Source organism: Colletotrichum tamarilloi, assembly GCF_030869305.1.
Source record: "Colletotrichum tamarilloi strain Tom-12 chromosome Unknown Scaffold_16.1, whole genome shotgun sequence".
Lineage (NCBI taxonomy): Eukaryota > Fungi > Ascomycota > Sordariomycetes > Glomerellales > Glomerellaceae > Colletotrichum > Colletotrichum tamarilloi.
In genome coordinates, this window is record NW_026849399.1 from 499,047 (window position 1) to 526,324 (window position 27,278).

General features: G+C 55.4%; 11 protein-coding genes across 11 annotated transcripts; 6 read left to right on the forward strand and 5 right to left on the reverse strand.

The window, feature by feature from the left end:
* Positions 1 to 1,102: 1,102 nt before the first annotated feature.
* CTAM01_06105 (uncharacterized protein) lies at positions 1,103 to 3,806 on the forward strand (the record flags this gene model as incomplete). Its single annotated transcript, XM_060522135.1, has 2 exons — positions 1,103 to 1,459; positions 1,548 to 3,806. Coding segments are annotated over 2 exons (2,616 nt in total), but the record flags the coding sequence as incomplete, so codon positions are not given.
* Positions 3,807 to 7,050: 3,244 nt separating this feature from the next.
* Positions 7,051 to 8,055, forward strand: CTAM01_06106 (S-formylglutathione hydrolase; the record flags this gene model as incomplete). The annotated part of the gene is made up of 3 exons (XM_060522136.1): positions 7,051 to 7,731; positions 7,801 to 7,905; positions 7,966 to 8,055. 3 exons carry the CDS (start codon positions 7,051 to 7,053, stop codon positions 8,053 to 8,055), a joined length of 876 nt encoding a protein of 291 aa, XP_060383326.1.
* A 449-nt stretch (positions 8,056 to 8,504) lies between these two features.
* On the reverse strand, positions 8,505 to 11,132 carry CTAM01_06107 (spindle pole body interacting protein; the record flags this gene model as incomplete). Its single annotated transcript, XM_060522137.1, has 3 exons — positions 8,505 to 8,924; positions 8,981 to 10,225; positions 10,284 to 11,132. 3 exons carry the CDS (start codon positions 11,130 to 11,132, stop codon positions 8,505 to 8,507), a joined length of 2,514 nt encoding a protein of 837 aa, XP_060383327.1.
* Positions 11,133 to 11,393: 261 nt separating this feature from the next.
* Positions 11,394 to 12,457, reverse strand: CTAM01_06108 (uncharacterized protein; the record flags this gene model as incomplete). The annotated part of the gene is made up of 3 exons (XM_060522138.1): positions 11,394 to 11,611; positions 11,893 to 12,096; positions 12,181 to 12,457. Coding segments are annotated over 3 exons (699 nt in total), but the record flags the coding sequence as incomplete, so codon positions are not given.
* A 1,149-nt stretch (positions 12,458 to 13,606) lies between these two features.
* CTAM01_06109 (uncharacterized protein) lies at positions 13,607 to 14,521 on the forward strand (the record flags this gene model as incomplete). Its single annotated transcript, XM_060522139.1, has 2 exons — positions 13,607 to 14,048; positions 14,106 to 14,521. The coding sequence occupies 2 exons, from the start codon at positions 13,607 to 13,609 to the stop codon at positions 14,519 to 14,521; spliced, it is 858 nt and encodes a 285-aa protein (XP_060383329.1).
* A 1,583-nt stretch (positions 14,522 to 16,104) lies between these two features.
* CTAM01_06110 (uncharacterized protein) lies at positions 16,105 to 16,437 on the forward strand (the record flags this gene model as incomplete). The annotated part of the gene is made up of 1 exon (XM_060522140.1): positions 16,105 to 16,437. One exon carries the CDS (start codon positions 16,105 to 16,107, stop codon positions 16,435 to 16,437), a length of 333 nt encoding a protein of 110 aa, XP_060383330.1.
* A 1,561-nt stretch (positions 16,438 to 17,998) lies between these two features.
* Positions 17,999 to 20,220, forward strand: CTAM01_06111 (tetratricopeptide; the record flags this gene model as incomplete). The annotated part of the gene is made up of 3 exons (XM_060522141.1): positions 17,999 to 18,647; positions 18,704 to 19,865; positions 19,917 to 20,220. 3 exons carry the CDS (start codon positions 17,999 to 18,001, stop codon positions 20,218 to 20,220), a joined length of 2,115 nt encoding a protein of 704 aa, XP_060383331.1.
* An 87-nt stretch (positions 20,221 to 20,307) lies between these two features.
* CTAM01_06112 (uncharacterized protein) lies at positions 20,308 to 20,508 on the forward strand (the record flags this gene model as incomplete). The annotated part of the gene is made up of 1 exon (XM_060522142.1): positions 20,308 to 20,508. One exon carries the CDS (start codon positions 20,308 to 20,310, stop codon positions 20,506 to 20,508), a length of 201 nt encoding a protein of 66 aa, XP_060383332.1.
* Positions 20,509 to 21,214: 706 nt separating this feature from the next.
* CTAM01_06113 (transcription factor subunit Med10) lies at positions 21,215 to 21,768 on the reverse strand (the record flags this gene model as incomplete). The annotated part of the gene is made up of 2 exons (XM_060522143.1): positions 21,215 to 21,657; positions 21,729 to 21,768. 2 exons carry the CDS (start codon positions 21,766 to 21,768, stop codon positions 21,215 to 21,217), a joined length of 483 nt encoding a protein of 160 aa, XP_060383333.1.
* Positions 21,769 to 22,435: 667 nt separating this feature from the next.
* On the reverse strand, positions 22,436 to 23,734 carry CTAM01_06114 (uncharacterized protein; the record flags this gene model as incomplete). Its single annotated transcript, XM_060522144.1, has 2 exons — positions 22,436 to 23,386; positions 23,435 to 23,734. 2 exons carry the CDS (start codon positions 23,732 to 23,734, stop codon positions 22,436 to 22,438), a joined length of 1,251 nt encoding a protein of 416 aa, XP_060383334.1.
* A 643-nt stretch (positions 23,735 to 24,377) lies between these two features.
* Positions 24,378 to 25,962, reverse strand: CTAM01_06115 (tyrosinase central domain-containing protein; the record flags this gene model as incomplete). The annotated part of the gene is made up of 5 exons (XM_060522145.1): positions 24,378 to 24,482; positions 24,591 to 25,189; positions 25,260 to 25,335; positions 25,412 to 25,568; positions 25,706 to 25,962. The coding sequence occupies 5 exons, from the start codon at positions 25,960 to 25,962 to the stop codon at positions 24,378 to 24,380; spliced, it is 1,194 nt and encodes a 397-aa protein (XP_060383335.1).
* Positions 25,963 to 27,278: the final 1,316 nt, after the last annotated feature.

The window sequence follows — 27,278 nt, forward strand, 5'->3', positions numbered from 1 at the left end:
CTACGGCTGTGCGGGTGCCAACTTTATAGACTGGATAGGTGGCTCAACATTGAGGCTTCTCGTGAGCATTGGGCCTCTGGCCCTAACAGCTTGGATTGGGATTTGCTGCAACGCATCGACGACCGCTCGGAATTATAGATAATGGCCATCGAAGAATGACGTTTCAAATCATATTGACCTAAGTCTTAATTCCAAGAGTGATATAAGATTGTGAAATCCGAGTACTATTTGAAAGCAATCATTCGCTAATCTCTGATGGTAATATGTGTGATATAGATCAAGGTAAAGTTCATGTGCTTTCATGAGCTATATGGAAGCCTATGTACGAGACAACATTGCAGACGTGATTCACTGCGAGACAACGTGAAAGCAAGAGAATTTCAAGTATCGCTGAACATTAGCCCTCCGACAAGACCAAGGGCCAGGACTGAGAAGCAGAGGTAGAGACTGTTCCCCACGGGATTGGCACTGGTCAATCTACGCAGTAGATACCGACGAGAATTGAGTTCGAAGCGCGGGCCATCGTGGCTCACGCTCGGCTTGGGCTATGCCTTCGGCACTGCTTAGATCCAACGGTCTCTTTGCACCGCATTCCTCGGGATAAAAGAGACAGGAGCACGTGGACGGCCTGCTATACTATATAGGCGATAGGCAGTGTGCGGATACAACATGCCATGGGCCAAACAAGCTGAGATACGCCGGTTTTCTTGAAACAAGAGAGGGTTCGAGAATAAGTGGCCGTGGGTCCCTAGCCAGGCGCTCCCCTTGTCTTCTGACCCACGAGGAGCACGTCGAGGGCCATCCGAGTAAACACTGGTCGTACTGTAATCGTGAAGAGAAGAAGCACCACGAAATTTCCACTGTGAATTCGCAGCCAAAAAAGCGTAGAAACCCATGGCTTCTCTGAACTTTCACTGTGCCCCCCCCCCCCCCCCCCCCCCCCCCCCCCCCCCCCCCCCCCCACACCCCCCACCCGACCCCCCCGCCCCCCCCCCCCCCCCACCCCCCCCCCCCCACCGCACCACCCACCACAGCCACCACCAACACCAACCCCCCCCCACCCCCCCCCCCCCCCCCCCACTTTCATCCCGCCAAAGATCACAGAGCCAAGGGGTCCAGAGCTTGGGCCGTCCCTCAACTGCCATCCAATCACAGCTCAGACCACAGCGCGCAATGTAAACAAACGAAGCGGCCCCTCTCCAAAATATCCCCGTCGCGCTCTACGTACCGCAACCGCAGCCCGGAACCCCCATCCACTCCTCTCTCGCCTGACATCATCAACCCTTCCTCTTCCAAACCAGGGACTCGCTGGCTCGACTTCTTCCGTCTCTTTGCTCTCCTCTCGATCGTCACCGACATTCACGCATACGAGCTTGACAATTCTCACTCGCAAACAGTCAACATGTCGTCGCCGCCTCGCCGTCGTTCGGCCCGGTTGGCCAGCACCAACACGCCCAAGGTAAGCAAACAGGCTACGCTCTTTGACCGCTTCTGTAAACAAACGGCGCGGCGCCTAACTCACACAATTTTTTTTTCTTTATCTATAGCCGAAGGCCAAATCCACTCTGGCCTCTGTTGCCGAACGCGATGATACTCCTCCTGCTCAAGAGGTCGCTGAGAGTCTGAATGCGCTCGCCGTCCCGAACCACGACCCCGCGACGCCCTCTTCCCACTCAAACATTAAGGCCCCGTTGTCGGAAATGCACCCGAGCAAGGTTCACCCCACCGCAGCACCTCCCTCCGCTACCTGGCTCGGCTTCAGAGATATGGACCCCTCAGACAAGAAGGCCGATCCTCAGGCGACGCCTTCCAAGACGCCATTCAAGGCCACGGGCGTCCCCGAGTCGCCCTTCACCTTCCGCGTCGCCCAGCCTACCGGCGATAATGGCTTGAGCAGCGATGCCCAGCAGATGATGAACGAGCTGCGCGAGGAGGCAGCCAGAATCAAAGCCGAACTGCTGGCCAAGCGCGAGCTGGAGAGAGAGGACGAAGAGATCAACGGCCGCAGGATTGCCAAGGCCAGGGGCAAGTCTGGCCGCTTCAGCGCTGTCCACATGGCTGAGTTCAAGAAGATGGACTCTATCGAAGGTCATCCTTCAGCCTTCCGAGCCCAGCCTGGCCGGGTCACTCCTCTCAAGAGCCTGAAGCGGACTCAGTCCAAGGCGAACCTGGACGATACGCCTACGCAACCCAAGTCTAGTTTGAAGCGATCGCCCTCCAAGGCTAACCTGGATGACACGCCGACGCAGCCCAAATCTGTTCTGAAGCGATCTCAATCCAAGCCGAACGTCGACGATACGCCCACTCACCCGAAGTCGATCTTGAAGAAACCGTCCAAGATCAACTTGGGCATCCCCGATACGCCCTCGCAGCAGAAGTCTAGCCTCAAGCGCTCTCCGTCCAAGGCCAACCTGGACGATGCGGACTCCAGCAGTTCCACAAAGTCGACTCTTGGACCTCGACCCAAGTCTCGTATCTTTGCCAACATTGAACCGCCCTCATCAGTCAAGCGTATGCGACAGCGTTTCGAGGACGATGCCACCACTGCCCGGCCAGTTTCTCGCGACGGCAGCTCTCTCCCGCGTCCTAAGTCTAGCGGAACAGATGCGCCTACTGGCCTTCGATCTCAGCCCAGTCTGGCCTCCCTCACGTGCCCCACTGCATCTTCCCTGGCTCGCGCTGCTGGTTCCAAGATGCCCTTACCTGGCACTCTCACCAAGTCAGCCAGCAAGCCTGACCTGGGATCGCTCGTCAAGTCACCGTCAAAACCCGAGCTTGGAATCCTCAGAAAATCGCCCTCGAAGCCTGATCTGGGTGGCCTCACAAAGTCTGCCACTACCAACAACCTTGGTGCGCTGGAGAAGACGGCCGAGCTGAAACGCCGAATTGTGAGCCCCGGTCGCTTCGAAAGAGTCAAGTCGATTCTTCGTGGCGGAAAGGGAGCCTTGAACCAGACGAAGAGTGCTCTTCCCAAGCCCGCTTCTAGCATCTCCCAGACTCCTGCACCGCAGGCTGCAGAGAAGACGGTTCCCGCCGTTCCGTTCACGACTCCGCGAAGAAAGTTGTTTAAGAGAGTCGACTTCACCCCGGACACTAACCGAGCCGCCGATGTTCCGAATACAGTTGCACACCGAGCCTTTGCGAGCATAAGCCCTATCCGTAAGAATGGAGAGGTTGAGTACCCCAGCCTCGACGCCATGCTCGGAAACGGCAATGTCACCCAGCGAAAGAAGGGCGAGGATCTCTATCCCGAGCTGAATGTTGGAAGCCCGTCTGACAAGGCGACCGAGAACGCCAGTGAGAGCATCAAGCCTCTGCCTCCGACTGTACCTGGCACATTCACTTTCCGCAGCGACCACACCATCCGGTTTGGTAGCGCCTCTCCGACTGGTTTCGGCTCGACTGCTGGACAGGCCAGTGTCCGTCATGTGCGGGCCTCGCTTGACATGCCGGGCAGCTTCCCCACTGGCCCCGAGTTCACCTCCAACAAGGAGAATAGGTCTCCCATGCAGTTCCTGGCCGGAAAGCCTCATGGAATGACCAACAAGAAGCGGGCTCGAGCTCGTGAAGAGGAAGGAGACCTTGAGGTGGATTCTGGTGATAGGGCCGGCAAGAGGCGCAAGGCCGAGCATGTGCCCGAGGGCGATGCTCTCCTGGCCCCCAGACTGATGGGTGCTACCCCGGGCACAATTGGCAAGAAGCTTCAGAGCCCTCGCGTTGCTCAGTCGCCGAGTCCCACGAAGAAGCGTGGCGGTATGAGTCTGAGTCGACTCAACATGCTGGCAAAGCCAAAGGCTCGCAACTAAGGGTACGAACAGGAAACGCCCGACAACTTGGTTAATCAAAAGGCACACAGCCACTTACACCAGTCTTGTTGGATTTGTATAATATGACGAAGAATGCGGATGTTTGGCGAACTGGACACGCTGCTGTCGATCGCATTGCATCTTCAATAGTGCTGGTCCAGAGGAGAGAATTACGACTGGCGTAAACAAGGATGGCTTACGGAATGGAATAGGCTGGACCAATGGCGGTTGCATGGAGGGGGGGCATATGGACTGGTCTTGGCGTTTGTGTTTTGCTTTATTTTTGTACAATACCTACCGGGCGTTGGGATGAGATTGTCTTTTTTTTTTTTTACTTTAGTTCTTGGCCGGAGGTTCTCTACCTTGGCCGAGCTTCAGGTCTATGAAAAGTTGCACATCCATTACGTACAGAAGCATGTTTCCAGTCGTCTGCTCATAGGGAACCCAGCTTCGTTCTGACATGGTGAGAAGGTCGATGAGCCGATGACATTTCCCTCAGCGTATTTACCTAGCATGGCTCCGTCGCGAACCTGTGTGAGAAATATGGGATGAGCAGGTGGCTTGTAAACTGAATCCGAACTCGAGCAAGAGATGGGACACGAGTCAAGCATGCATTTCTTCGATCGTCAAGAATATCGACAACGAGGCCAACGAACGAGCAATACCACGAGTCCGGAGAACTACTCCGGGCTCGAGTACAGGTGTATTCTAGTCGCCCAAGCGTACGAGCGATCCCGTTCGCCGTCGTTGCGGGTGTAGTTCTCTCAACTCCCACCCAGGGGATAACCTGGTTCTCCTAACTGCCCGGGCAAGCCGGCCCGTCCGGAGGTTTTGCATGACGTTCGTGCCATCATGGACCCAAACACACGGAGGTGCCACCTTGCGGCCCGTCACCCGAGCGATCTCTTCCGGTTCGTCCGCCTTGGAGGGGGCGATCGCGACGAACCACGGACCAGATGCGGACGTGTCGGGTGCAGGAGTGGAATCAGTCTCCAGAGGGCGGCTTCATGCTTCATGCTTCTATGCTCCCTCGAGCTCGAGTCTTTCGCAGCCTTTTGGCGGCGGTCAGGTATAGCAGACCCGAAGTCTGCACCCGTCTCTATGCCGGACCAAATCATACGCAGGCGAGTTGGCTAATTCGTTCAGTTGGGCAGTCCGTTGCGAGAGTTAGCATGTTGTGCCATGATCCATAGAGCTGTTGGCGTGAATGCTGGGATTGCCTTTTAAAGCTCAATCAGGCGCCAAATTATGATCCATATTCGCGATTAGCGGGTGCAAAACCGAGTGGACCAGCGCATACTCAGAACCGTCTTGGCATCTTGTTCCCCAAGAGCCCGCCATCCAGAGAAAACCTCGAGGCTCTCGTCTCTTGTCGCCTTGCTGACGATGGCGCGGCTCGATCTACAAACCCTCAAGCCTCCAATATAGTCATCCGAACCCGAAACCACAAAACGGTGTGAATCATGGACTGGTCTTTTGAGTCCTTGTGTGGCGGGCGCCTTCCTCGCTTTCCCTTGCGTGGCGTCGTTCGAGAAAGCGTGGAACAGACTCTCAATCGGCTCTCGGGCCCTCTGCGAGTCCATCCCAACTGTCGTCCCTGTGACAAGACAGCATGAACATCTCGCATGCAGGTTTGCGCTCGGTGGCAGCGAATCTGGCATATGCTTGTGGTAGCTTCTCGCTCCCAATGGCTGAAGAAGTAGAGTCCAACTTTTGGCATGCAAGCAAATTGATCGCATGCTTCTAGCGAGTCGTTCGGGGGTTAGATTTGCTGACAGCTGGGGAAGATGAAGAAGAACAATTGCGATTGGCCGTCCACAAGCTTTGGTCAGTAGTCGTGTATTTCTCGCCAGCTGTAGAGCGAAGAGCACCCGGTAGGGAGCAAGCTCGCCGTCCATCAAAGCCTGCTGCTCATGTAGTAAACTTTGGTGTGTGCCGCCAACCCGCCGTGTCCGACTGAAGCCTTCTCAGCAAGGACCAGCCGATCCTTCGAAATCGAGTTCACATCGAGTTCACATGTTGACCAATGCTGGGGAACCGGGCATGCTCGTTGGTCCCAAAGAGGATATACGGTCAATATACACCAAACCACGATGGAAAAGTTTCAATGCCTTGAGTCGGGACTTTGACTTTCCGCGCACTGAGCGTTCCCTCAAGAAATACATACTGTAGAACAGCAGAGACAAGAGCGAGAGAGATTACTGTGACGGAGCAGGATGAGGCTGTTGTATTCTTGGAATAGCATGGCATGGTACGAGGGAAAGCGTCTTGGTAGTCGGAAGTTGGTAGTTGATGTGAGAAGAATTAAAATAGTACGCCGGGAACTTTGAAGGGAACTGTCATTCTGGGGGACCACTCAGCTTTCGGGACAGCTACCGAACATTGGTACCGAATTATAAGCAACAGCGGGTACCTTCCCGGGAAAGTGTCTCCTGGGCTTGCCCCTCCATGCCGAAGGCTGATGACGCACACCCCACCTTATTAGTTCCAATGGTTGTCAAGGTAGGTTCAACCTCACTGCCCAAAGATAACTGCCACCGTACGAAGTAGAGAAAGCTCTCCCCTCTCTCCGGTCCCGCAGGAACAATGCGGGGTTCGTCGCAGCTGAGAGCATGAAGTGAAAAGACCTCGCACCCACACAATGCATTACAAACGCAAACTGGATCGCCGGGCGATAGATAGCTTAGGTATTCGTACGGAGTAGCTGTAGCTATACCCAGCCGTACGTAAGTACTTTCCTCTGCCGGGTAGCTTTGCCACCTTTGGTATGTTATACGCCTAGCAGCACTTGTACACGGCACACCTTGCTGGGTGAGACCTTGGAGGGGTTCGCTCCTGCATCCCTGCTGGGCGTTCGGCGGTCCATGGTGGGGTAAAATCGGCATCATGATGAAGGAGGGACAAACGGTCAATGGCAGGACGAGGCGGAGGGGGGTAGAGATGAATCCAAGCCAAGCCAAGCTCTCTCTCTGTGCTCCTCCTCCACTTCTCCGATCTGAATTCGAGTGGACTTAACTCGGTGTTTTTATTTATTAGACCTCCTCAGATGCCGCCCTTCCTCTTGATAACCCCCAGGTCCTCTCTTTTTTTCCTTTCTTCCAGGCATAGAATAATTTCAAGCTCTTCTTCCTCCCCCACTCCCTTCAACATCTCTCGTCTTGCTTGATAACGAACAGCATTATATACCCCCCTTTCAACACCCAATTGACACATAGTTGATACCCAAAACAGCAAAATAGCAACAATGGCCACCGCAACCTTCCAAACCAAGGCGACCATCACCTCCTTTGGGGGCCAGCTCCTCAAGCTGTCCCACAAGTCAAACTCCACCGGCACCGACATGGCCGTGAACCTCTACCTGCCCCCGCAGGCAACCACCCGCGCCGTCCCCGTCCTCTTCTATCTCTCGGGCCTGACCTGCACCCCGGACAACTGCACCGAAAAGGGCTTCTTCCAATCCCAGGCCTCCGCCCGCGGCCTCGCCGTCGTCTACCCAGACACCTCCCCGCGCGGCCTCGACCTCGCCGGCGAGCGCGATTCCTGGGACTTTGGCGAGGCGGCCTCCTTCTACGTCGACGCCACCCGCGAGCCCTTCCGCCAAAACTACAAAATGGAGACCTACATCACAAAGGAGCTCCCCGAGCTGCTCTTCCGCGAGTTCGCAGGCAAGCTCGACCGCTCCCGCATCTCCATCACGGGTCACTCCATGGGCGGCCACGGCGCGCTGTCGCTCTACCTCCGCCACCCGGGCATGTACCGCTCCGTCAGCGCCTTCGCCCCCATCGCCAACCCGTCAAAGTGCCCCTGGGGCGAGAAGGCCTTCACGGGATACCTCGGCGACGACCGCGCCGAGTGGGCCAAGCACGACTCCACCGAGCTCGTCAAGAACTGGAGCTACGGTCCCCTGAACGCCCTCATTGATGTCGTAAGTTACTTGAGCTCATATGATCACAATGACGCATATGGGAGCTGGCACTAATACAAGAGACACCAGGGCCTCGGTGACAACTTCTACATCCAGAAGCAACTGCTGCCCGAGAACTTTGAAAAGGTCGTCAAGGAGAAGAACCTCCAGGGTCTGAGCCTGAGATACCACTACGTAAGTTGAGCCCAATTCATCGTCATATTCAAACTTTTAGACGCTGACTAGAGTATGTAGGGATACGACCACTCCTACTTCTTCATGGCCTCCTTCGCCAAGGACCACGTAGACCACGCTGCCAAGCACCTGGGTCTCGGCTCCGCGTGACTCGAAGGTCGGACAAGACTGTAAACAAAGTAAACGATAACGTTGACGTCAGTGATCAGGGAGCACGCAGTGAGGGAGGGAAAGGAACCAAAGGTCAACCCGGGTCGGAATACCAAAGATGTCGAGAGGACAAAGAGACGTTGCGTGCGCGCAGTCGACATGTAGTTCTTCTTTTATAAGTAGGGTAGTAGTAGGTTGCTGCTGAGATTCTTGAAATTTGAGAATAATAATCGACGTTTCATCCACCCCGTTCCAATCATGACCTTCGTGAAGAGAAAAAAACAAAACCCCCCAAAAGCACCTATTCTCCTGCCGCATGGAGTATTTTGCGCATGACATGAGTGTGATATAGCAGAAACGCCGGTGCCGGGTAATATGAGAGAGAGAGAGCGCCGGCCGTGATGGGAGTATATCTAGTTAGATGCAACCGAAGAAGTCAGGAAAAGCGCCTAGCTGACCCGTTTCTCCACCTCGGGACTCAAGCCCTCCTTTTCGAGCTTCGCCCGCATCTCGGCGTCCATCTCCTTGCGAATGCGGTTGTAGGCCAGTTTCTCGAACCGGCTGAGAGCCTTCCACCAGTGCTGCCCCGCCTCGTGCTCGCCAATGCGTTCCAGCAGGTCGGCCGTCTTGAGGCGCACTTCGCGGTCCTTGTGGAAGAGGCCAAGTGCGACGTAGAACAGGCCAGCATGCGACTCTGGCGCAACGCTCAACAGCAAACAGATCTCGTCGTAAGAGTGGACATACTTGTGAAACGCTGCGTAGATTTCCTTGCTTTGCATCGGGTTGAGCCGTTGTGTCCGTAGTCGGTCGTGCATGTGGTGTAAGTCGAGGCCCTTCAACGGCCTCACTGTGTAAAGCAGTGCGAGATCCTACGACGACTAGTTTAAGTCCTTGAGAACAGGGACAGATTCCGTGGCTCCCTTACCTGGATGAAGCTGTAGTAGCTCCTTGTGTTCCTCCACCCTTCGATCCTCGTCACATTACCCGCAAGCTCCTTGTGTTTCGATTGTTCATCAGGCCACACGTAGCCGTGCCCGTTCACGCCCACCGGACCCATCTCTAGTTCGTCGCCGCCAATGTAAAGAGCACTTGCGCCGTACACACTTTCCTCAAACGCAGCTGCGATTCGCGTGAATTTGATAACCCAGTCTCGCCATTTGGCGCGTATTACTCTCTCACCGTGCCTTGCCGCGATACTTCGTAGGATATCTTGCATGAAAGCCGCGTCGCCTGTCAAATCACTTTCGGCCGCGACCTTGGAGGTGCCTCCGACAAGCCCAGCATATGACGGGTTTTGCTGTTGAAAGTAGACCATCCCCTCCGTCACTGGAGCCGAATCGATCTTGCTACTGATCTTGACTCGGCCTGTAGGTAAATCGCACAATACATCCCACCACTCGGGGTGCAGTTCGAATGTCGGATTGGTGACTCCAGCAATGAAGCCGGGAACATTGAGGAGATCATCAATCTTGGTCAAGTCGGTATAAGGAAACGCGTGACGCGTGAAGCCCCTGAGCGTACCGCCGGATGCCAAGGCGCAGGCCGCCAAGACTGCCTCCGCAACCTCGCCTGATGGCATATTGTGCCCCAGGAAGATCACCCGCTTTTGCGTCAACAACGCATTGACCAATACAATGATGGGGTGCGTATGCGGGCCGTTTGTCGTCAATTGAGGATGCAGGGGGAACGGTTGTGGCGCCTTGCCTTGTGGCTCCGAAAACTTCTGGATCAGTTTGATCAAAGAAAAGTCGCCCACCGTTTCCGGCATGACAGCAACGGGAACTTTGATGGGAATTGGTATGCCCTTGTACATGACTCTGCTTTCAAACTCGTGTGTGTCCCTTGGAACCGAATACTGCGATGCACCTTCGACGTGCGCTTTTGTTCCTGCTCTAGAAACACCCGGCAGTTTTGGAGGGTCTCGACTTGCATCGAAAGGCTGATCTGAGAGGTGTTCGCCGCGGTCCTCGGCTATCCGCATTTGAATCATTTGCTCAAACTTTTCCACGAACAGATCTTTGTTATCACTAGCCAAAAGCAGGTGCCTCTCAAGCAGGCTAAGCTTCGGCATGAGAGACAGGTCCATTGCGTTGACGGCATCGTAGAGCATCGCCAGCGTCTCGGGAACGGGCGCCTTAAAGTACTCGTCCAAGGCAAGCAACAAAAGGGGCTGATATAAGTAAGCCGGCTGATCAAGCGAGGGGAGCAGAAGGCTAGCAAGCTCTCACCTTGTATATATGCAGGAAGGGATGCCTCGTGCAGATTGCCATCGCCTTGACAACAGCACCTCTCTTGACCGTTTTGTCCTGCTTTGTGTTGACCAAGTTCAGAACATAGATCAACGGCGGGCCTGCTCCGCCTTCGGGTTCGCCGTCGTCCGAATCCTCGTCGTCGTATTCGTCTAAGTCATCGAGGTCCCCCTCATCTTCGTCCAAGTCCGCGCCGTCATCTTCCTCATCGACGATGCCAGCAGCGCGATTGCGCAAACGCCTTCTTCTCCTCTTCCTGGCCTCTTTCGCCTTACGTTCCTCGTCCTCTTCCTCTTGGCTCGTGTCCTTGTGTAAGAAGAAAATAGTCCAGTCCTGATTCCGAACATGGGCCTGATCGGGCAACATGAGTTCTGCGAGCATATGTTCGTCGCCGGTAATGGAAACAGGGTATTGGTGCTCCATGACCGGGCCCCGATCTATATCGAACGAGGCCACCAAGATGTACTCGACATGGTTCTCGGTGGAACCTCGCGGGTATTGCGAGCGCAACTTGCGAGGAGGATGCGCATCCGGATTGTATCGCCTCGGGGCAGACAGCGACGAGTGTTGTGACGAGACACCGGTAGACGGTGTCTTTGACTTTGAGCTCGGGTTCGAGGAGCGGTCCGTCTCGGCAATGGGAGGCGGCTGGGGAGATCGCGACGGGCGAGATGTGTTGGACATTGACGAAGGCGATCGCGAAGCTGGGAAACTGGAGAGTGAAGTGCGACGACTAGGCCAAGGGCCGTTGGGCGGTGGAGGGTACTGGGTCTGCGTGTTTGAATAGTTGCGCGTGAGGAACGGCAGCGCAGCTTGGGTCGAAGCCATGCTTGTGAAAGCAATGTTAAATTGCGGAGTTGTTCAACGAGTCGGTAGCTGGGGGGTTCAAGGTGTTGCGCAGGCTGCCGGTGGCCACAGCCATCCAAATGCAGTCGAGAGGTCCGTTCGTGGAGGTGCAGCAAAAGTAGGTTTGTCTCCGATCGAGAAATGCGACGATGGTGGGAGCCCTTTGCTGACAATTTCCCAGAAAGATTAACGGCTCGCAGCCAACGACATTCGACGGTGATGCTGCGACATTAACAAGGGCAATCAAGTGATTATTTGCCAGGTCGTCGTCGCTGAAATCGTACAATAGGTGATTGGAGGTCGGGCGTCCTTGAAGCCGAGTGCGAGTCGATGGGCCAGGATGCAAGATGCGAGATGGAGGGGGGGGAAGGGCGGCGACGGAAGGGTAGATGGGTACGAAGCACGGAGTACGAGGGAACGGGAGGACGGAGTTGGAGAGGCGGTATAGTACGTAGTTGTATCCTTAGGTGCAAGGTAGTCCAGGAGCGGTATTGGTAAGGTGGTGTAGGTATGCGCGGTAGGTAACCGTATTCAAGTCCAGGGTAGCGCGTGGAGGCGTTCTCAGACGATAGCCGAATGCGCTCTTCGAAACGTCAGATGCAGGCGAGTGACTGACATTTACCAGTCTTTGCCAACCAGCGGAAACAGGATGGCCCCTCCGGCACACGAGGGGGAGAGAGAGCAGGTATATCCTGTCGGGGGACAGATGCAGAAAGCGTCAATGCGTGGAAGAGAAAATCACCGAGACATGATCTGCTTCGACGTTTGGTCTGGTCTTCTGGTCTCGTCGGTTCTAATTGGGTTGCTCGCAGGCGTTCTTGGTATCCTTGACTTCTTAAAGGTAGGTTTCCGTACGGAGTAGTGCGTACAGAAAGGTTTCTAGGAGTCCCAAACCAGGCAGGACTCCTGACAGGGGATAGTTGATAGTGCGGTGCTTCTTTTTCCTCTTTTTTAAAATTGTGCAATCCAATTCGATCCCCCACCGGCTCGAATAATGCTCAGCTAAGGCGCGCCGAAGCAAGGTACGCACCTCTTGGTGCGAACCAAACAGGGCGTCGGATTGAGATGGAGGGGGGAGGTCTTGCAGTGTGCCCCTGGATGGATTGCCGCGACAAGGACCTCTGGTTGGTGGTCGCCGGACACTGGCGGCCCTCCGCGTGTCGCTCGGGGCTAGTCAAAGGTGACGAGTAGAGCAGGTCGTGGTTACGGATAGATTCAGATTCAGAACTCTTCAGCGCGCGTACCTCGGAGGAGCCAGACAAGCCAGGGCCAGCTGGTGGGCAATCGACCGACACACAGACGGGCAATCTGTCAGTCAAGTCAGACACTCAGCCCGGGGACAGACAAAGAGGGAAGAACAGACACGAGGCGGCCCTACGTTGCTGTTAGTGTGTCGTAGGCAGGCAGGTAGTTGACAGCGAGTGTGGGCTCAAGCTGGGATCCGTATCCGTGAGCCAAGTGGGCAGTGTCTGCGAGAGAAAGCGAGAAAGCCTTGGACGAATGCGTCGGGAACAATGCTGATCACGGATTCTCAGTGTCCTCTTTTCCCTCCTAAAATCCCTCTCAAGCCCCCCTCCATTTGCGGCTTGCCCACCACCTGGCATCAGTGACCACCCACCGACGAATACCTTCCCTTACTATGGAACTGGAAAGGCAGGGCCTTCTTTTCTCGGCTGCCCCCAAGGACCCCCTTGGTCCCCTCCTGCCTCTTCCCCTTTCCACGTTCCTCCCCCCCGCCTTCCCATGTCCTTTGTGCTTTCCCCTTTTGAGAGATTGGTGGTCCGAGCTGTCGCTCTCAACCTAATTTTTGCTTAGCGCCCCAAGGGACCTTACATGAAACCCATGTGGCTGGAGAGTCTCATTTTGGCAGCTGACACAGGGAATTGTGATCAAGCCACATATTGACAGCCACACCTCCCCCCCTCCCTGAGGGATGAGGCTCTCCCCCCTTCCCCCCGGAATTGCCATGCACGGACGGGAGGGTCATGCAAGGCTACGGTTGTCACGGAGAAGACGCCTCTGTTTACATTCATCTGTCACCCAAAGCCACCTATTGTCTCTGCTCTGGGTCGGACCTTTCCACAATTGAACTGCAACGCCATTTTAAAACCAACGCAGAACCATTCAACAATACATTCTATTCGATACTGATACCAGAAACGCGATACGCAATTTTAGCAGTTGCTTTTCTTCTTCACATTGCCGTACTCTACTTGTCTCTCGTACGCTTACCGTCGTCTCTCGGCCCAATCCCCATATTTCTCATTGTTTACTTTGCTGCCAAGTGGGCGCGCGGCATCAAAGATCCAGAGCAAGGCACTCCCTATTTCCCACCCACAGCTGCTCCCGCCCCGAACACCTTTTCGATATGGTAGGCTAGGGCCCATTTCGCGCGCGGATCATTACATCTCTTAGAAAGTCGCATGAATTTTGACCTGAAGAACCCACAACAGGCAATGCCCGCTGGCTACAAACCTTCTCCACTAGGGCCTCATGGCTCTCCTCGCAGTTCTCCATTCAGACGACCAGAATCTCCAGCATCGCCATCAGCAGTCCGACAGACCTCAACGACCCAGGTGACACAAGTGACGCCTTTCGGGTCGCCCACGAAGGCATCCTACGCTACGAATAACGGGCGCTTCGGCAACCCAACCACCCCAACAGACACGGCCGAGAGCAAGACGCCGCGAGTACGAACACCAACAGCCGAAACCACCACCATGACCTCGCCACAGCCTCTGCGGCCCGGTTTGAAGAAGACAATGAGCCATGGGAACGCCATATCGCATTTACAACCTGCGCAAGTCAGACAGCTTCGAGAGGGTTTCGAGGTCCTGGATCGCGACAGCGATGGCGTCATCAATAGGGAAGATGTAGCCGACATGCTGAATCAGTTGGGTAAGATTGGAAAACTCAACATATCAATCGAGTTCCCTCGTTTAACAAATTTTCCAGGCCTGCCGTCCAAACCCTCCGACGTGTCAAACTTCTTCCCGCCATCAACACCTCAAACGATGACAATGGCTGCGTTCCTGAATTCCCTTGCTACGATGCTCGCCTCCCTATCACCACAATCTGAGTTGCTATCTGCTTTCTCAGCGTTCGACGACGATGACAGCGGACAGATCGACCTCGCGGAGCTGCGGGATGCGCTTCTGCACACCGCGCCAGAGCCTGGCGAGCGACCGCTTACAGAGACCGAGGTTGAAAAGGTCATCGAAGGATTCACCGGCAGACGAGCTTTCAACCGCAACATGCAAGGCGGTTTAGGAAATCGCCGTGAGGTGTTTAGATACCAGGACTTTGTCAACTCCATCATGGGGAGCAATACGACATCCGAAGCCGCATCGGCGGAGGGATCTGAGGATTGAGCTTAATTCAGGCAAGGTACGCGGCGCATGGGGGAATCAAGGTAATTGTTGGTGACGACATGAGCGAGAGGCACGTGGGGACAAACCTCTCCGGGATGAAAGCACAAATACATGGAAACGAGGATTGATGAACGCATTTGGACATGACTGTACTTTATTTGCATCAAGCACATAGGAGCACGGTAATAACAGGTATAATTTCGGCTGGGTTTCACAGCATGGCAGTTTGGTTTCCGTTTAGCGCCGAGTCCAGGGTGACAACGTGCAGCCGCAGGCACTTGATGTGACCACCGACAACATGAAGAGTGAGGGAAGAAGATGTGTGACTGAGATCGGGTGGGCGCAGCTCCCCAAAGCTCGAGGACATCATCCAAGCTCGCAAATCGAGACGCGATATGGGATTCTGGGTAATGGGAAAGGCTGGGAGACAGGCACCCCCGTTGAACGGGCAGTGCATGCACGATGTATGACTTTGGCTTCGACCTGCATGCGTGAGAGACGTTGACGACCCGCTCGCTCCGCTATACTTCTGTAGCTCTTGACTATGAGAGAGCAACGAGATCTGTCAAGAAGGCGGAAATTGTGAACCGGCAAAGAGGGCGGCATGGGATGGGCCATGGTGATGCCATCAGCTCGGTTTGCAGGAGGTTGGGGATGGGATTGCTGCAAATCAGCCAGTGCTAGGCCCCCTTCTGCAGCCTGCACTCGCACCCGCAGTGCAGCACACATATTTCCAAGGGGCGGGCGGTAGTGGCGACTAGGACATGGGTCCTTGGATGGTCTGGTCGCTGCGTGCTCCAAAAACTAGGGACTTTTCATCAGTCCTGACACGGAGAGAAGTCTGACCTGAGGCATGAGGTGAGGCCCTCTCCCACGCTCCCACGGTGCAGGAAGTGGTCGGGTGTCATCAGAGACGGTAACGCTTTTCTTCGGGCGGTTCGGCGGACCACCCCAAGCAGCCTCCAAGGGTTCCATGACAGCGGCCAACCGTCAAGGTTGATTCGCTGACTGTGCAGGGTCCCGGGACGGGGCCCCACCGAACCTTCTCGAACCGGCCCGCTGGGTTGCAGCGAAAGAGAAGGAAGGGGTCACCGTTGGTTGCAAACGCCCCGATATGGCGATTTTCGTCTGTATCCGAGCCGGGACGTCGGACGGACGAGACATGAGGTGACGGCAGGTGCCTTTGGGCTAATACCTACCTTACTGTAGCATTTTAGGCTTTGACGCTCCTGTCAGTTGGGAGCCAATTCAGATGTAATGTATTCCTGTTGCCCGTCAACAACGTCCCTGAGTTTAACATCCGTTCTTCTGTTCGTCCCTCCACATGATACCCATCACATTCACTGTAGCTTTTGAGACAGGTCATTTGGGTCCCTGCAAACGCCTTGACGCCATCGCCTTCTGGGGGTCCCGTCTGGAAATGGAGACCCTCTAAATGGAGGCTGAACAGCTCAAGCTCCCCCCTCTCTCGCGAAACCAAAGTCTAGCCATCATCCTAGTCTGTTTCTATTTTCTACTGCGTAGTCAGTGGAAAGCCCAGGTCCCATATTCGTATGGACTCCGTACGGAGTACAGACATACGGATGCATGATACGGATACCCAGACGACTTTCAACCTGGTCCCCTTGGCAAGCTCCGCGAGAGTTCTTGCGCCTGGTATACCATTGGTCATTGGCCACCAGAAAAAAAGACAACAAGAAATAAGGGTGGCTAGGAGACGACAGGACACCAGGTCAACACTTCAACAACGGTCCAGTGGCGGTCGTCCGACGATCCCCTTCATCCACTACGGTGCAGGTATCACGGTAAACAAGTTGCGGTCCCCAAGCGTACCATTGGCTCCGCGGGGACTGCCAGTAGTCAACGGGGGACGGGACTGGGCCGTTTGGACAAGCTTCTTGTGGGGTTGGGTTTAGTGGCGGGCGACTCTTTGTTTTTTTTTTGTTTTTTTTCCAAATCTCTTGGTGCTTGAGGTAAGGTAAGGTAAGGTATTAGGTAGGTGCCAGGTGGTGCTTGGTTACATCTACCTCGCATGCAGAGCTCAGCACACGCAAGTGACACGCAGTTCTGCATGTACTCGATACCGAGTTGGGTTGGGTGCCGTTGGTGATGGCCACTCCCCAATGGGAGTTGCCATGTGCCAGTTGCCCAGCAGAGCCGTTATTGTACATCCACGTTTGTGTTTCTCTGCGGTCGCAGCGGTCCTGCTTCTGCGCTGGTCCAGGGGGGGAGGATATCTCCTGTGCCTGCCGGGTAGGCTGTGGGCGTAAGTTTCGTACCATAATCCGTACAATGTACATCTTTTTGCATGGCAAGCTGTGTATGGACAGCTACCCAGCTAGCACATTTTCCACATCACGCATAGCCAGCCCAGCACATGGGCATACGGTGGTGACCTTGTCCAGTCTCCGTCTCCCCCGTAATCCATAAGGCACTGGACAGCGGACGAATAGGCAAACCAGTCAACAGGCCTGGCAGACGGGAAAAAGCAACAAGATGAGGATGGAAGAGTGGGAGAAAAAAATTGTGCACAGCTGATAAATCTACACGAGTCCCTCCCCCTGCCCGGAGGTGGGAGAGACAGCCACAGCTAAGGCTCGTCTCGCTTGATGAATCCTGGGATTTTCGGTATTTCACCTTTGGCCTTTCTTGTCCCCCTGCCTTGGATTACCGAAAGATGACAACAGAAAAGCAACTTTGTGCATCCCGCTCCTAAAGCTTCTTCTTCCTGCTTTGCTTGCATCGTTACTTGCCTCTTTCTCTCGAATCTTTTCCTCTCTCTCGCTCTCTCTCTCCACAGATCCCGCCCCCCTCCCCCTCCTCTATCCATCGGCTTTGCCCAAAAGTAACGGATACTTTTTTTGCTCTGCTTCCTCACTGGAAAAGCACCCTGCAGCTTGCGCCGGCTGTATCTCCCCTCCAGTGCCCACTCCGATGGGCTGTGTGTCTTCTCGCCGAGCCTCTTCTCAATAGCCTGGGCTTCCTTCCTCTTTTCCCTCCTCATCCGCCCTCACCTAACCTTGCCTTCCGGGAGCAGCCAATCCGTCTTGTTCTTCTCTCCTACCTTACTCTCACTCACACTTCAACTATCTCGCTCACTCACACCACACTGCCTCATCATCGTTGTATTCGTCGGGATTCTTCGATACGAACGAACATACTGGGACGGCCATCTGCAATCAACTTCCGCACAAGCCGCCCTCTCCCGTACTCATCCATCCGAGTCAAGGCAAGGTTCCGCTGCCTTCCGCTGGACGCACCCAAGCAGCCCAGAAGAAAAAAAAATAGCAGGTGCTTTTTTTCCGCACTCTTGCCTGCCCGCCCTCCTTCACTAGGCCCGTTATTGTGGTTTGGGGAATCTGGTGCACAAGCATAACCTTGCATCGAGGTGTACCGACCCTCCTTACCTAATTAACCAACAAAAAAAATAAGCCTGCGCATTCTTTGGTTCCCCTCAGAGGGTCGCCTGCTTTATCAATGAAGCTCTTCGCAAAGAAATCGTCCAAGAAGCAAGGTCAGGACGACGACGACAACCACCAAGAATCGAGCTACTTCCCCTCCTCTGAAGCTTCTTCTCCCACAAAGTCGCCCACAAAGCCCCGGTCGCCCATCAAATCGCCGACAAAATCCCCCACCAAAAAACCCTCCCAACCTGCATCCCCAGGCCCTCGGGAGACAAAGCCGTCGCGCACTTCCCGCACCTTTGGCCGCCACCCCACCGATCCCGGCTCACGAAGGAGCAGCAAAATCGACCTCGATTCTCACCCCCTCAATCTTCCTCCTGAAGAACGTGCAAAGAGACTTTCTGCACTCTCAGCCATGAGTGGAAACGCCATGGATATCGACCGTGAGTCGAGCGCGGCGCCTTCTTCGCCTCCTGCTGCTGCCGCTCCCGCTGCTGCTGCACCCCAACCCTCTGCGCAGACTTCCTTCTCCGTGCCCAAGCCAAACGGCATCAACACCAATATTAACGGCAATGGCGATGCTCCAGCCCCTCCTCCTCACAAGTCCAACCCCTCCAGTCCAGTCCCCACGACTGAGGACGAGGCCGAGGCCTACAAGGCTGCTGGCAACAAGTTCTTCAAGGAGAAGGACTACAAGAATGCCATTCTTCAATACTCCAAGGGTAAGTGTTGCCGATTGCGAATCTGTCTAGGCTACAAATTGACAAGTCTGCTCCAGCCATCGAGTTGGTCCCCGATTCGGCTACCTATCTGAGCAACCGCGCTGCTGCATACATGTCCAACACCCAGTACGAGTACGCCCTCGATGACTGCACCCGTGCCTCCGACTTGGACCCCGAGAACCCCAAGATCCTTCTCCGACTTGCTCGCATCTACACCAGCTTGGGACAGCCTCAAGAGGCCCTGCTCGTCTTCGGTCGCATCAACCCCCCTCCTTCAGCCAAGGACCAGGCTCCGGCCAAGGAGATGCTGAAGCACGTCAACGCTGCGCAGAGTGCCTTGAGAGACGGCACTGCTGGATCAATGGTGCTCCACGCCCTCGACCAGGCCGAGCGTCAGCTTGGCTTCGGAGCCTCCAGACCCCGGAAGTGGCAGCTGATGCGTGGTGAGGCGTACCTCAAGATGGGTACCGTCAACGCCCTCGGCGAGGCGCAGAATCTTGCCATGGGCCTGTTGAGAGGCAACAGCCAGGACCCCGAGGCCCTGGTGCTCCGCGGTCGTGCCCTCTACGCCCAGGGTGAGAACGACAAGGCTGTCAGCCACTTCCGTAAGGCCATCAGCTGCGACCCCGACATGCGGGATGCGGTTAAGTACCTCAGAATCGTGCAGAAGCTCGACCGCATGAAGGAGGAGGGTAATCAGGACTACAAGATGGGTCGCTGGCAGTCCGCCATTGAGAAGTACAGCGCCGCGCTCGAGGTTGATCCCGCCAACCGTGGCACCAACTCCAAGATTCTGCAGAACAGAGCGCTGTGCAAGATCAAGCTCAAGGAGTACGACGCAGCCATTGCTGACTGCGAGCGCGCCATCAGCTTGGACTCAACATACCTCAAGGCTCGCAAGACCAAGGCCAACGCATATGGCCAGGCAGGCAAGTGGGAGGATGCTGTGAAGGAGTGGAAGAACATCCAGGAGTTGGATCCTGAGGATCGTAGCATCGCCAAGGAGGTGCGCCGGGCTGAGCTGGAGCTGAAGAAGAGCCAGCGCAAGGACTACTACAAGATCCTCGGGGTTGAGAAGGACGCGGATGATAACCAGATCAAGAAGGCCTACCGCAAGCTAGCCATCATTCACCACCCGGACAAGAACCCCAACGACGAACAGGCTGCTGAGCGCTTCAAGGATATTGGAGAAGCCTATGAGACCCTGAGTGACTCTCAGTAAGTTGATACGTGTGTACGTTATCCACTATTTGCTAATCCCGTTTGCAGGAAGCGTGCCAGCTACGACAGCGGCGAGGACCTTATGGACCCGTCTGACATGTTCAGCCACGGTGGTGGCATGGGCGGCATGGGAGGTATGGGCGGCATGCACGGCGGCATCGACCCCGAGATCCTCTTCAACATGATGGGTGGTGGCGGCGGCTTCGGCGGCGGTGGCGGCTTCAATGGAGGCGGCTTCCCCGGCGGAGGTGGCGGTGGTGCGCACTTCAACTTTGCCGACGGTGGTGGCCGCCCTCGTGGAGGTGGCGGTGCCGGCGGCTTCGGCGGACGCGGTTTCAACTTCTCGACCTGACAATCCGAGTCGGAGGAAGAAGCAGAAACATCCGACGAGTCAGCAGAGTCGGGACGAAATACGGGCGGCTCATTCGCTGCAAAGCCGATGAAGAGCCACACGAAGCGGCGCCAAGAAGAAGGCGACCGGATTGTGGACAAGTTTCGCCAGTATGGAATCTGGATCGTGGCCGCCCTGGTCCTTGTCCCGTTCCAGCTCCTGTTGCTGGTAGCGGCAGCTGTGGGATTCGTGTACATTTGCATCATAGGGGCCCGGAAGCTGAGCATACGGCTCCGCGGCGGGGAATGAGTTTTGTGTTGTCTTTTTTTTCGACTGCAGATCCGGATAGACTACAAACGCACAGAAAAGTGTCACGGGCGGCGTTTTTTACCCAGGCATCGATCGACCCAAATCGTCCCTTTTTTTGACGTTTCTCTTTGCCACTTTTTTTTTCCTTTTCACACCTTTACAACCCTTTTTGTAGAGACATACCAGGGACAGAGAGGGAAGAGGAACAGAGAAGAGAGAAGAAGAGTTCACGACCAAACAATATCCCTCAGAAACCAATCCGAATTTCATGACCGAACCTGGGGAAAGGATGGGTTGGAAGGCGTCTTGCATATCTCATTGAAAGGGGCATATGAGTGATGATGCCCCTACAAAATCTTGTCGTGTGTTTTCTTCTTGCGCGCGAAGTTAGTCATAGTTAACCAGCTGGAAATTGACTCTGCAAACGTCGTGTGGAAAAGACTTGCTAGCACAAGCTTAATTTCGTTGCTAATTAGTCCGTATATTCCATTATGGTGCGTAACGTGCTATTCACACGACTCTGTCTGTCTCTGGGTATCAAACTCTCTCCATGCACCTTCACCACTGGGTATCCAACCCTGGCGCTTGGTCGTCTCCAGCTTGCGCTCATTTCGTCTGCCCGGATTCCCCGAAGACCGCATGTCCTGATCCTCTCAAGGCCTCCCCCGAAGCTCGTAAACCAAACACTTCCGAAAAACAGCGCACCTCACAGCGCGCCACCAGGCTTCCCGCTCCCAACAACCTTGCCCCCCTCAAGCACCCGCCCAACATCCTCCCTCAACTCCGGCATGCCCCTCTCGACATGATCCGCAAGGACATCCCGAAACTGCGCAAACGCATTCATCTTGCCCTTCATGAGCTGATTCCCGCGCCTAACAAGCTCCACAAACTCGCGCGTGTAGATGTCCGGGTTCCGCCCGTTCTCGACGTACTGCACCAGCTCGGGCGGGATTTTCGGCAGCGCGCCGGGGAGGTCGGGGGAGGGCGGGGCGCCTGCTGTGGCGGTCATGTGGACGCGCTGGAGGGAGTGCGAGAGGGCTTGGACCGAGTCTGCGAGGGCCGGGGCGGTGGGCGCGGAAGGGGTCGCGTTGTAGGTTGTTACTTGGACTAGGATTTGGTAGAGGTCTTGAATTGTGTCTTTTAGTTGCTCTGTTTTTTTGGGGGCACGCGTGCGTTAGTGAAATGCTTGGTGGCGCAACGTGGGTGAGGGTTATACGTACGTTCCAGCTCTTCGGGGGTTGGTTTGTCTATCGGCGCCATTTTGGGTACGGGTTCCCGCGATATCTCGCTGCGTATTGTCGTATGTGTAGTTGTTGGCTTTAGGTAGAGGGTAGCAATGCGACGCGGATGGGAGAAGCGCCTCGGTCGAGAAACGGTTGATGGAAGTTGTGGTGGGTGAATGTGAGGTTGCGCTGTGAGGGACGAGGCTGAGAAATTAGCGGGATGCAGTGGAAAGTAATCAAGGTCGAGGTTGTGTCTGGATTGATTGATGGATGGATGGATGGAATTGGTGCTAGCCAGTTGGCGGGATGGGCCGGTGGCACACACCTTGTGGGTGAGTGTGGGGGCGCTTGCAGGGATGACAAGTGCGACTGCAGACGGGGTCCCTGGCGCGACCAAGGCCGTTATGTCGCGACCCCGGTCTTTATTTGTGAAGAGGCTTTCCAGTCTTACAACCCCTCTACATGAATATCAGAGGGATGATGTTACAGCCAGATGGATTAGTTATGCTTCTCGATTCAGCCATGCTGTCGAGGCTCCGGCAAGAGCCCACAAAGTTGTGAGATTAGCACTGAGGCATCCATTGCTGAAGATATAATCTATTCTCGAATGTTTCCCGCATTCCACACTATCACTAGCGGTACAAGATACTTGCTCAAGTGCTATTCCATCTCTGGGGTCTGGCATGTTTGCCCCGCCACTTTCCTCACTTTCCGCTGAACAGCTTTCGTAAAGCCTGCAAATTCCTCTTCTTCCCCGCTTCGCCTGGCGAGTCGGCCCCATCCGAGAGAAGCCTCTCCATGCTCTGGTTCGGATCTGGAGTCGGGCCATTACCATCATCCTTAGTCGCATGCCTCGACACCACCAAGCTGGCTCTGGCACGACTGGGTGGACTGAACGCTGACATGACTGGTCGTGTGATCCGTGGTCGCGGCGACGGGGACCGGATGGGATTGTACCGCTCTAGGTACTCGGACGACTGAGGCGGAGGCGTTCGACGCACGGCGTGACGCCGTGGGACACGAGCAGGGACCAGTGGACTCTGCGGCCGCACTCGCCGTAACTGCGGCTGCGGCGGCGGCGGTGGGGTGTTGTACCGCGTCTGCTGCTCGGAGGGCGTCTCTGGCGGAGTGACATAACCCGACGACGTCGTCGTGTCCGACTTCTCGAGACGGGACGCAAATCGAGAGGACGGCCGCTTGAGGGGCTCGTTGCTGACCCACGAGAGAGGTGGTGCTCGTCGAATTTCAGACGGCGTCCAGATCGAACGAGATCTCGGCGGTGTTTGCGGCGGCGATGTGGAGCGGGCCGGTGTAATTGGTCTGATGGTCGGTGTAAGTGAATTCGATGACCCTATTGAGGGGGTCCCGGAGATTGACGTCACTGGAGTCTGCGAGAGGCCAGAGAGTGGATGAGACACATAGATTTCTTTTTGCTCTTCACTGGCCACTTGCTTAAGGCCCCGAAATGGCTGCATCCATATCGGTATAGGCTTCGTTGGACTTGGCTTGAAGGCAGGTTGGCCGATGGGATCGTTGATGGAGACGTATATCGTAGAGTTTCCGGGTGGTGTTGCCAGATACCCTCTGCTCTCGTCGTGGGATCCGTCTCCTATTCTGCGGAATGATGACGAGTCTGGGCTGAGAGATCGGATAGACTAGGGTGAAGTCAGCATCGACTCCCTCATCACACTCAGATAACTTACCGCCGGAGCCCTTCTCAACTGCCCGGCTCTGGTCTCACCAGCACCCCATCTCGCGCGGCCGAGTCCACCATCAACCCTTTCAACCCTCCTCAACCCCTTCTGCACCACGTCCTCCCCCTCCGTACCAACACAACACGCAGCACAAAGCGGCACCGCCTCCACCTCTTTCATGTTCCCCTTGCCTTCCGTTCCAGCAATCCTGCCAGCCATGCTCCTCCCATCAACAACGGCATCGAGACCATCGTCAAAGAGGTCCAGCACAGGCACCCCTCGGTAGATGAGCTTGCTCCCGTAGAACATACATCCATAACACGCGCGATGCCAGAAGCACTACCCCAAGCTGACGCAGTCGTCTCCCCGGTAGACGATCTCACCGCAAACCCAGCAGATGGCCAGATCGATCAACGCGCCGTAGCAGGGCGAGCAGCTTAGGCGGGCTTCCCGGCCGATGACGTGTGAAGGGCCGTCGGAGGGCTGGAAGCAGAAGGTACAGGTGAACGGGGTAGGCGCCGTTGATGCCATATCTCGTGGAGTATGTCCTGATCTGGGACGGGCATGAATAGTCCCTATCGTAGGAATGAATGGATATCGGTACTAAAGTCTGCGGATAAGTCTGGAGAGAAATGCACCGGTAGCATAAGAGTAGGTAGGTGCTTCAGGAACTGTTTATTTATTAATGCAAGTACTTTAGATACAAGTAGTGGTTGCAACTACTATAACAGTCCGAGACTCCGTTCCTTCCCATGCGTCCCATCAAGCCGCACATCGCGGCTGCTGCAATTTGGCAAACATCACTTGTCACTCGCTCGGTGCAAGAAATCGATGATCAGCAGTTCTTCTCTATTATCTTTGTCTATCTTACACACATGCACCGCTATTATGAGAAAATGAGAATGCTATATCGCAACTTGCCAACACAGACTAACTCAAGCCCCTCCAAAGCTCACCTGACATAAAGCGGTCTCCTCAGTCCGATGCGTAACAAGTCGTCGAGTGTCACATTGGCGCTAGCCGGCTGGTTCATGGTGGTGTTCGTACCGAAAATTGTCTATGGCGGAAGTTAGTGCCTCATTCATTGATCATCACAAAGTAAGGAAAAGAAGATGAGCGGAAGGCAAGTAAGTGAAAGCAAAGACTGTGCGAGTTGATAACTGACCTGACGATTCTGCCAGTCCAAGTTCTGCCAGATCCAGTAGAGACGGTCCATCTGAGCGTGATGAAGATAGAACACGGGATCACCAGGGCTGAGGTAGACGTCGCTCGAAGGGTCCCCTCCTAGCGCATAGTGCCCGCCCCCGTGGACGCCTAGCTGGCCCGTTCCGACGTACCGCGAGTCCCCCTGTGCGACGGCCTGAAACCTCTCAATGTCAGCGGCGTCACGGATCAGGTCCGTCGTGTTGCGGAGGCTGGCCCAGCGCTGGAGCGGGTAGACGTTGAGATCGCGGCGCAGGCATCGCGGGTTGTCGTCGGTGGGCGTGGCCGAGTTGTAAGAGGTGACGTTGCCGTAGTCCGGCATGGCCTGCGGGCCGAGGTGGACCGTCTGGTTGGCAAACGGGGCCGAGGACGAAGCCAGGCAGCCGCCGCCTGTGCCGGCGGGGAGTACTGTTGTGGTGTTATCCCACGCGTTGACGAGGACGAGCCCTTGGTGAGGGGTCGGGACGCCGTCGCTGCCCATCGAGGTCGCGGAGCCGTCAAAGACGGGGCTCGCGGAAAGGTTGGCCGTGTCGAAACCCCATTCCCAGTAGGGGAAAGATCCTGGCGTGGTGTTAGTCTTGCTCATCTTGCTTTCATGTTAGAGCATGTGTATAAGGAGTGATAAGCGTACCGTTGTAGCCGCACTCCGACTCCAGCTTGTTCTCATATGTCCAGATGTAGTAGCGATGCCAGAGGAAGAACGTTGCCTGAGATGAGTACTCCAATTAGCGGGAGGTTCTCCTACACATACAGGAAACTGCTTCGTCTGGGTCGATAACCTACCGACAGGTGGACGTAAAGTGTCGCTGCCTGGTGCAGGGCCACAAAGTCATCAAACATGGACTTGGACCCGGCAATCTCGGTGAATAACTCCGGCTGCTGCTGGAGGCAGGTCACGGCATCGGTGTACCTAATGCGCTCTTCATCCGGCATGTTTCTCCTGTAAGGCAAAGCACAGTCGATGTCAGTCCACAAGTTACTTCCCCTATCAAATTGTCTGCCCTATCCTCTTCCCCCTTTCCTCAAGACTGGGCCAGGAACAAATCAGACCCAAAAGACCGGTATCAAAAGACTCACCACTCGCGACGGACTCTGACATTGTCTTTTGTGCACTGCGCGGTCCCGTTCTGACCGGCCGCAGTCGCGTTCCCGAGACGAGCAAGAACGTTGCTGTAGGCCTGTTTGTTGAGATCAGACAGCACAGCGCCAGAGTCGATGGCTTGTTGGGTATAGTTCGTCGCTCTGGACGCCACCGCGAGGCCATAGACGCCGCCTGGGACCAGCAGCGTCAGCGCCGGCAAGACGGCCGCGAGAACAGATGCTTGAGGGAGCATTGTGAAACTGAGAAAGGACTTGTGGACCTAGGCGGAAAAGGGCCTTATAGAAAAGAAGCGAGCATGTGCCGGCTTGGAAAGGCTCTCTGCTGCTAATGGAATATACCGAAAAAGGTATGGGGAGGGGGAAGCCAGGCTGAGGATTGGAATGTCTTGCTTGTCCAGCCATCTTCCTCTCGTCGAAAGGGCGGTCACTGACTCTACTCTTTATACTGAGTTGGAAGTCCACAATGTTTTGCCAAGAGAAAGGGTTAACATGTCGTGCCATGGGCTCGGCGATGATCAACGTGTTCGAAGCTTCATTTTCCCCCTCTGCCGCCCTTCGTCTTCCTCCTCTTCCAGAGAAGGTGACAAGCACAAGCAGCTGCAAAGCTACCCGGCTAGTCGGGATACAGACCCACAGGGATCACGACGTACAAGGGGGGGAAGGTGAGCAAAATAGACAGACATGACGACGCTTTCATGGCTGTGAGTATACGTGTACAGGTTGGTGGGAAAAGGAGGGCAAGGGCGGGAAAGCGCCAAGAGTTGTACTTGAGAAGCACGGCGTAGTGTTGGAAGTGAAGCGGAGCCAAGAGAAGTATGTGAGAAGCCCGCCGGTTGGGTGAGGGCCAAGCCGGACAGCCGCGGTCTCGCGTTCGGGAGCTGAGGTGTGGTGTGGACGGGATGGTGGTGGTTCTGGTCTTCCGGGTGACGGGAGAAGAGATCCAGCTTGCTTTCCGTGATGGACGGCGTGATTCGAGAGGCCAGGCGGGGAAGAGAGGGGGCCAGAGTAGGAGTGAAGGCTGTGAAGCAGAGACGATAACCCGCATGCTTCGTGGACGGTGGACATTGAAGACGTGGTCGGCCGAGCGCGGCGGAGGAGGTCCGAGCCAAGGCGATGGGAAAGTGATGTGGGATATGTAGAAGGGAATGGAAGGCTGCAAAGGAGAGAAGACCGCCGTGTTAGCAAGCGTCGTCGGTCCTTGTCCCCCTCCTTCGTTTTCGCTCTCTGTTCACAATCAAAGTGTGGGAAAATGGATGATGCTGGTCGTCTTGGTAGTTGCGCCCGGCTCGATCCGTTGCGTTATCCAGATATCCTTCATGCCAAGAAAGAGGCGATTGAAAGGCTGAGTGTGTATTCGTTGGAAGCAATAGAGTGTGAACTAGTCTAGTAGACATATTTGGGCGGATCGAACCACGATTGCCAGAAGCTTGGATCAGAAGGTAAGCTATTCGGCGTCAATTACCCTTTGACGAGCATCTGGGCCAATGAAGACAAGATCCAATACGTCGTTTAGGCATGGTCTTGGCTAAGCTTTTCCCTCTCGGTCTTC